Here is a 9,154-nt window from a genome sequence, read left to right as displayed (position 1 = left end):
CATATTTCTCAAAGTTTTTACTGCTCCTCATAAAGACTTTGTAGTGAGACTCAGGAGGAGAGAGAAAAAGTCTAAAATTCTTGTCAGTGGTACATTCTTGTTTGATTCAACGATCTAGTCTCTGACGTGTTCTCTGTGCACCCAGTTCACCTTCCAAATAGTTAATATAGCCTGGGGGCAGAACAGTGACTATTACATGTTTTTTGTTTTATATAGCACATAACCTTTCTCCAACTCCACACTATGAGAAAGAAAAGATAGGAAAAAAAACACATTAATAGTAATTTAAAGATTGCCCTGTGGGTATATGCCTTCAAAATCACCTGTTGACTTATGGCAACACCATGGATTTAATAGGATTTTCTTAGGCAAGAAATACCTTGAGGTGGTTTTGCCAGTTATTTCCTCTAAAATAGTGTCTACAGCACCTGAGCTTTATTTTATTGAATGTTTTATACAGTCGGCCCTCCATATTCTACATCTGCCATCCAAGTACTAACCCGGGATGACCCTGCTTAGCTTCCAAGATCAGCTAGGATCTGGTGCTTTAAAGTATTTAGTCTGGTTCCCCCTGTCAAATGAGAACCCATTGAGAAAAAGGATGACGTCCTGAGGTTCAGATGACGGCAGGTGACTCACTATTGTGAAGTTTTCCTGGTGAGGAGAAGGAGGCAGGTGTGTGGGTCCCACCTGACTGGTCCTTCTAAAATCACAAGCTATTTACACTAAGCTGTGTTCTTCTCCCATTATGTAAGAGGCACTGGGACCGAAGGCTTTGTTTTTTTATGATTCCTAGTAATGCCGAGGAGTGGCTGGAGGCCAGCTTTTGGCTGATATTTTCTGATGGATTTGTCAGCAATCCAGGAGCTTTATGGAAGAGACAAATTCTCCCATCTCGGCTAATCCGCCCCTGATAGAGAGGATTTCCCTGCCATTAAATGATAGCTTTTCGGAGTGGGGAAAATGTGAGCTCTTCAGAGAAGCTGCAAGACAAAGAACTGCATGCTTCCAAAGAACAAAGGAGAGCAAATACAGCCATCTTCCTAACAGGTAAGGAAGGACTTGTTCTCCTTTCTTTCTCTACTTCACTTTGATTTTTCTCATTATTTTGTAGTCCATTCACAAACTGCTGGGGGAAAAGACTCGGACAGTCCTTCCCATGCTATGCTTTTTCATTATTTCTATCATACTGAATGAATATCTGGCTGGGCTATGGTGTGTTGCAATGCTGTTTGGGCATGTGTTTCCTGAAAACACATTTAAAGGTTGAAATCTTCAGCCCAGTTGTTTAGAAACAGATGCTATTAGGATCATCATAAAACATTTTATCCTTGAATAGACATGTAAAAGATAGGTTTGTTTTATCGTCAAAGGGAAGATATCTGCTCAAGAGGTTAGTGAAAATAAATGAAAGAAATTGAAGAGATTAGTAGAAGTTTAAAGCTGGAAAGGGAAAAGAACATTTTAAATTACTAGACAGCAGTTTAAAATGATGGCAAATTGTAGTTACCTATTACCTCTGAATAGTGTTTTTCCATGCTTTGATCTCATCCTAGATTGGAGAAGACAATTTACCAGACCTGAGATGCCACTAGCAATTTATCAGGGTAATGTTTGTCATCATTTTAAGTGGTAAGTAAACCTTTTCTTTTGCGACATACCATACAATTTCTAAAACGATCAATATGCAGTTTGGGCTTGTTGGAAAATCTATCTGGTATATTTAATGTTTTTTCCAATTTTGACAAAGTTTGTCACATATACATTAAATATTCAGTTGGAAGCAATTGATCAAATATAGAACTGAAGTTTGCATTATAACTGTACAAAACAGTATCATTTGTCAGTGATAATACAGTAACAATAGCTGAAATTATCTAACATATGACAAACTGTTCATTGTTATAATGAATGGTTATTTTCTTCTTTCGTCCGTTGTATTGATTAGAAAAACAGGAAAATGTGTTTTGTTCTTTGTGCCCATTATTTCTTGTGTTTTTCCTGCATAGCAATCAGGCAATTGTATTTAACTGTTGGGTTTCTAGTTCACTATTCTCCATTACAGAGCAACATTTCCAAACTGGATGTTGTTTAACCATAGTTTGCACAAAAAAGAGAGAAAGAAAAGAAAGATACATATAATAAGAGTCAGAGTTGTTAGGTTTTTGTCATGTTGAAACTGGGATGTTGGTTAGTGGTAACTTATCAAGGAGAGAAAGAAAACGGCGTTGTGTATCCAATATGATGACATACATTGGGATGACAAAGAAATGCAATGACAAAAAAATCCCCTCTGGAGGTCACACTTTGCTTACTACTTATATTTAGCAGACAATATATGATGTTGTAATGGTGCAGACATGTGATTTTTAATGTGGATTATTATAGATCTGATGTTCATTAAGGCTAGGTTGCATCCAATATGCACCCATTTTGAGAGCAGTGGTTCTCAACCTGTGGGTCCCAAGATGTTTTGGCCTTCAACTCCCAGAAACTTCAACTCCCAGCTGGTAAACTGGCTGAGATTTCTGGAAGTTGTAGACCAAAACATTTGGCATCCCACAGGTTGAGAACCACTGCCATAGGCAATGGGTTGTATAAACAGCATGTTGGGAGAGGCAGTTCAGAAAGACCCCATGGTTGATGGTATTGAAAGCTGCTGAAAGATCCAACAGACCCATCAGGGAAGCACTCTCCCAATCAATTTTCAAGATAACCACCGCTTTCTCTTTCCCATAACCAGATCTGAAACCAGACTGGAATGGGTCTAGATAATCCACTACATCCAGGAACTCCTGAAATTGAGATCCCACCACATACTCTAGAACCTTTGCTTGAGTTCTCTTGTGTCCATACCAACTATCCTTGTGAAGGTGGTGGGACTGAAAGCAAGACCTCTCATGTAGATCTCAGGGTCTAGGCAGGCTCAAATTGGGAACAGCCTGGACCTAAACAGGAATACAGAAATTTCTACTCTCATACAAGACTGCTTTGGAAGGGGTGAAATAAAAAAACAAAACAAAACTGGAGAATGCATACTTTGTATATGAACTGTCTCCGGTTCAATCCCTATTGTGTCCAGCTAGTGCTAGGAAAGTTTTCTGTCTGAATTTTGGGAGGTTATCACTGATCCATAATATGATAGTCTGAACAACTGACTAGTGTTCCTATGCAGGAAGGAGGATACCTTCCGAAAGTATAATTGCCATACAAACACAGATGCACACCTTTTAAGCGCCATAGTACATGCTTTATTAAGGGTTTCCCCTACTTTCCCCCACATCATGAGGGTGTGGGGAGACCATAAGTGACTTGAAATAACACCTGAAATATCAGCCATCCAGTGATTTATAGCTGATGTTTAAAGATGGAGGCGTTAAATTTAATGTGTTCCTCATGTCAGGATCTGCCTGATGTTTTTGACAGAATGTGAACCTTTGAGAGAGCTGGTTACCTAAATCAAAGGTGTCTGAAGGTAGATTGCAATGAGCCAGTAGAGCTTCTTGCTTAGGTTGCTAGATTGAAAACTGGAGAGGGCTCCTGCACCTTCAATGGCTGTGCAGAAGAGGTAATTTCAGCTGGTATTGCTTGTTACTTGGTTGTATTACCAGCAGCACCTCCTGACATTCCACCTCTGCACAGCCATTCATGATACTAACATTATTTTAGTACCTTTAGTTGCCTTCACAACTTTGGTCACCCTGTTCCAAAGAGAGATAAAGTGGAAGATGGGCTGCTTTAGGATGGCATTTCCTATGCTCTTAAGTAGGAGGCATACCAGCACACACTTCAGTAGATTAAGTGTCCATAACCTAAAAGCTCTGAGAACAGCCTTGAAGAGATATATACACTTCAAAAACTTTACTGCTCAAATTACTCTTCTGTATCTTCTTTACTGGCTGGGAAAAAGAAAGAAAAGAAAGAAAGAAAAAGGACTTCATAGTTCCCATATCATGTGAAATGGGAGCAGCCCTTTACCCCTCCACCATGTCAACACTAACATCATCCTCTGGTTAACCTGCTTGCAGTGGTCTAAATGTAATGGTTAGTCCCAACTAGAATAGATCCCATGAAGCAATGGGTCTTACATAAGTGCTAAGTCCTATTCATTCATTCAGTGGGTCTACTTTGGGTGAGACTAACAATTGGATTTAGCCCAGACCGCTCATGATAAGCTTGCTTGTTCTCTTCTCTGTTCTCTTCAATCTCAGGCTTAATTCCAGTTACATCCTGTACAAATGGCTCACAGCCAAAGGGAAAAAAATGCTGCCGGGGGATAGAAAAAAACTCCCTGATTTTGTAAATGCTGGCATTTTTTCTGCCTGACAGATCCCAAAGATACTGGACTTGATGTCGAAAGTGTTAAGAGGTTAAAACATGTATGTTTTATATACATTGATTGTGCTTTTCCTGCATGGCAAGGGGTTGGACTAGATGGCCCATGTGGTTTTTTCCAACTCTACAACTCTATGATTCTCTTCCAACTCTATGACTCCTCAAACTTAATAGGATCTTCCAACAATAATAAGTAAAACTGCAAAAAACAACATTTGGGTTGCTAGTTACTAGATTTGTGAGTGGCATATACAGGGCGGTCCAAAAGTCACCAAGGGTCTGATATATACCATATATAACGTTATGGTATTGGACGCCATTTATGAGATTTGATTTTTCACACATGATGTTATTTTTCCCATATATACTATAATTAAAAACAAAATGAAAGGAGTCATTAAATACTGAGATGCCTTTGTGACTTTTGGCCCAGCCTGCATAATTCAGAATCCTGTGTTTTGATATCAGTAGCGTTCACTAATCTCTGTTCTCTCTCCCTGCCTCCCTCCACTGCCTTTCCTTGGTGCCTCCCTTGCCAGTCTTGCTTTGCATTCGCCCTGTCCACTCTGTCTGGGCCTGTGTCCGCTCCTGTCCCACCAGCTGCGTCTGCACTCAAGAGAGGAGTTGCTCCATTCTTTGTGACCGTGCTGGCCTCACGCAGATCCCCCGCGAGTTCCCCTGTGAGGCCTACTCTATTAACCTGGATAAAAATAGCATCAAATTCCTCGCCGAGAGGGCGTTTGGTACCCTCCCATCCCTCAAACTGCTCTCATTAAGCCACAACAACATCTCCTTTATCACTCCTGGAGCTTTCAAAGGGCTAGCTAGCTTGACGGAGCTAAAAATGGCCCATAATGAATACATTCGGTATCTGCATACCAGGACTTTCACGTCTCTCAAGAAACTTGTGAGGCTGGATTTAGCAGACTGCAACCTTTTTAACATCCCAGACAGGATTTTTATAGAAGTGCCAGCCCTTCGGGAACTCTTTTGCTTCCAGAACAACTTCCGAAGGATTCCAGGAGCTATAAGAGGGATGGAGAATTTGACCCATGTATACCTGGAGAAAAACAAGATAGAAGCCGTGGCATATAATTCTCTCCTGGGCCTGTCCCGACTAAAATATCTCAATCTACAAGACAACAAAATCAATGTAATTCATGACAGAGCTTTTCAGGATTGTAAGAAAGTGGAGTACCTTTATTTAAATGACAACGTCTTCAGTGACCTCCCTGAGAATTCCTTTGATGGTCTACTACGTCTCAAGATGTTGAACCTTGGTGGTAACCTTCTGAGGAACGTCTCCAGTACCTGGTTCCGGGACCAGTTTGAACTGGAGGTTTTGTATTTGGACAGAAATCGGATCAGCTATATTGAAGAAGGTGCTTTTGAAAACCTAACAAGCTTGGTGTCTTTGCACTTGAACAGCAACAACTTAACCACCTTGCCTTTCTCAGTCTTCCAACCTGTCTACTTTATAGGAAGACTTTATCTTTTCCGTAACCCCTGGGAGTGTGACTGCCGGATTGAATGGCTAAAAGAGTGGATGGAAAATTACAGGCTTGTGAGAGACATTCCTTGTGCCGCCCCTTCCTCTGTAGCTGGGCTTGACTTAACTGATGTTGTCTTTGAGAGAACAGCTGAAGGCTTCTGTCTTGATCCAGAGGAGTTAAATCTCACAACTTACAGCCCTTTTCCAACTGGAGAACCACAATCTACCACAGAGAACAAGTTCAACAGCCTTATCTCTAAATTTCTACTCCAGAAGGGCCTTTCGGAAGAGGTGATAAACACCACAGAAAGTTTTATCAATACTACCTTACTTGATGGATTGACTAATGACGCATCTGTTGGGCTAAGGGAATATAATATTGAGCTAATGTGTTCTTTTAACATTTGGCTATTCGTAGTAGTTCATGCAATCAAGAGTAAATAGCTCTCATCAGTTTTAATGTTGGGTGAAATTTAGTTTTTGTACAAGATAAGAACTATTAAGGAAATTGTTCAGTCACAATGAACCAGGTACAAAAAGTCTGTGTGATAGGTTTAGTGTATATTTACACCTAGCAATTTTGTATGGGTCCACATTTCAACAGAAACTTCCAGTTCATGGAGACAACACACATTTAATAATCTGGTACACTTAGCCCCTGGTGATGCAATGGGTTAAACCCTTGTGCTGGCAGGACAGAAGACCGACAGGTTGGAGGTTTGAATCTGAGGAGAGCGTGGAGGAGCTCTTTCTGTTAGTTCCAGCTCCCCATGCGGGGACATGAGAGAAGCCTCTCACAAGGATGGTAAAACATCAAAAAAAAAAAAACCCATCCCGGCGTCCCCTGAGTAATGTCTTTGCAGATGGCCAATTCTCTCACACCAGAAGCAACTTGCACTTTCTCAAATTGCTCCTGCCACGAAAAAAAGCCTGATTCTGCCATTACTCTTTCAAAAGAATGACTAAAAATCTGACCACCAGCAATAAATATAATTCAAACTTACATTGGTGTTAGGAGGTTAACAATAACAACACTGATATTTAATTACATTTTGTAATTATCATGGATTTGTAGGGGATAAAAAGAAAAAATGATTTAATAAGAAAATTTCAGAGAATTGAGTTGGCTAATTAGAATTTCTTATTGAGAAGTTTATATGGAAGTTGTGTGGCATTTTGTTTTGTTTATATACAGAATCCTATCATACTTATTCAAAAGAGGATCTCCAATAGTTATAATTCTAAGAGAAACAGAGGGGATAGTTTTACAGCACCTGGAAACCACACATATCACAAGATGAAAAGTGTTATGATCCCACTGTTGCTAATAAATGGTTTCCTTTCCTCTCAGAGTTCTTAAAGGCACACTTCCCCAATGTATATGCAAGTATATTTTACTACTTTCAAGCAGATTTCATTTCTTTCGCCATGCATATTTTCCCAGCTTAGCCTCCAGAGCATTGTATCACATTGCTTATTGTAATTGTCATACTTGTGAGATCAAGGGCTAGCATATCATTGCCTTCATTCAATTCTCTTCAAGAGTGTGTTGGGGGGGGGGGCTCAAATGATCTAAATTTTATAAAATATATCCTGTCTCACTTGTCTTTCCTTTTGGTTTTGAGGGAGATTGACCAGAGCTATGAGCAGCAAAATGGTAAAGCTCACAATATACAAAAAAGGAACATGTGGCATATGAATGTATGAGCAAAAGAAGAGCCCTGTTGAGTCAGTTCAAAAGCCTACCTAGTTCAGCATACTGATTCCACACTCCCCATTGAAATATTTGGGGATGGCCATAAGGCAGGTCAAAGCATACTTATGTTCCCAGCAATTGGCATTCAGAAGTATATTGCCTCTGATACTGGAAGTAATGTGCATAGCAACTGATAGCCTTGGGTAATGAAGAGTATGTGTGCCAGGTTTGGTCCAGATCTATCAAGGGGCCTTTGTGGTACAAACCAACCAACAACATTTAGTTATTTTGATTTGAATGTGACATCCAAAGATTTGAATGTGATATCCAAAGAGATGGTTCTGTTGCTAGAACTCCTGCAGAGACCCAGTAGGAAAGCAATTCACCTTCCCTGCTTGCACTGAGAAACCTTCTAGAATCTACAGTGGTTCTCAACCTGGGGTCCCCAGATGTTTTTGGCCTTCAACTCCCAGAAATCCTAACAGCTGGTAAACTGGCTGGGATTTCTTGGAGTTGTAGGCCAAAACACCTGGGGACCCACAGGTTGAGAAGCACTGTTCTAGAAGTAGTTTTTAGGTGGTATGGAGGGAAGAGAGGTAGTGACTCTGGAGATCAAGTTCAATTTCCCAGTGAACCATGTAAACATCTTGGTGGCTTTGGGCATGTTTCAAGTCTGAGAAAACCCCAAGATAGGGTTGCTTCAGGGTCACCACAAATCAGAAACAACTTGAAGGCACACAGCAACAACAAAGGAGGGAAGAAAGTTTCATTGCATTGGCAGGATAGTTGTCTCCATTACAATGTTGCTCTGAGAACAAAATGGCAAATTAACACTTTCTTATGCAATTATTTTTAAGGCACCATTCCTTTATTTACCTTTGTGACTGCTATTTTAGGGAAGAACTAGCAAAAAGGATAGTTTGAGAAAGACTTCATGAAACAAAATCTTTGATTACAAATTGGAAATACATAACTTAAGATACTTTTCAACACACCAGGTAGTGTAATTAATGCTTGAATTATCTACTAAGGCTGATCCTCTATTAAGGTTTTAAACTACGTTGTTAATGCCCATTATTTCTGTGGGGCCTTTCAGCCTTGCCACCATAGTGAGAAATAATGAGGAATTAGCTGATTAAAGATGGATTGATGTAAAGGTAAGTGTAACTCGGCTCTTGAAGGCCATGGATAGCCATTTCTTTCCCAGCCCAGTTTTTGACTGCTTAACAGAATTGATTTCATGCCACTAAGTAAAACCCTGCATGGCGAGACTGCTGTTCAACTCAGTTGTGAAAAACATACATGTACTAACAGCAGCCAGTGGTTTTGTATGGGGGTATTAAATATATCCGAATCAAAACATTATAGTAAGAGAGAGTTAAATGACAATTTCCCTCAGTAAATAAATGGGCCAGATGGTTTGATAACAACTTGATTGATCTGTTCTGTGCATTACATTCCATGACTTTGGATTTCCAGGCTATTTATAAATGCAGTAATCTTCTTAAATGCTAAATTCAACTGCACTTTATAAAAGGTTCTCTCCTCTCCGCTTCCCACCCGAAGCCTGTATCAGTGAAATGCAGTAGATTAAGTTGAGGATTTCTGTGAGGGAAACATTATTGTTCATC

General features: G+C 40.0%; 1 protein-coding gene across 1 annotated transcript; it reads left to right on the top strand.

The window, feature by feature from the left end:
* Positions 1-688: 688 nt before the first annotated feature.
* NYX (nyctalopin) lies at positions 689-7,383 on the top strand. Its single transcript, XM_060770201.2, has 3 exons — positions 689-1,050; positions 1,557-1,632; positions 4,875-7,383. Exons 2-3 carry the CDS (start codon positions 1,611-1,613, stop codon positions 6,269-6,271), a joined length of 1,419 nt encoding a protein of 472 aa, XP_060626184.2. The 5' UTR covers positions 689-1,050; positions 1,557-1,610; the 3' UTR covers positions 6,272-7,383.
* Positions 7,384-9,154: the final 1,771 nt, after the last annotated feature.

This window comes from Anolis sagrei, chromosome 3 (genome assembly GCF_037176765.1).
Source record: "Anolis sagrei isolate rAnoSag1 chromosome 3, rAnoSag1.mat, whole genome shotgun sequence".
Lineage (NCBI taxonomy): Eukaryota > Metazoa > Chordata > Lepidosauria > Squamata > Dactyloidae > Anolis > Anolis sagrei.
The sequence above is the reverse complement of the archived record's forward strand: the minus strand, read 5'-3'. Positions and strand labels throughout refer to the sequence as shown.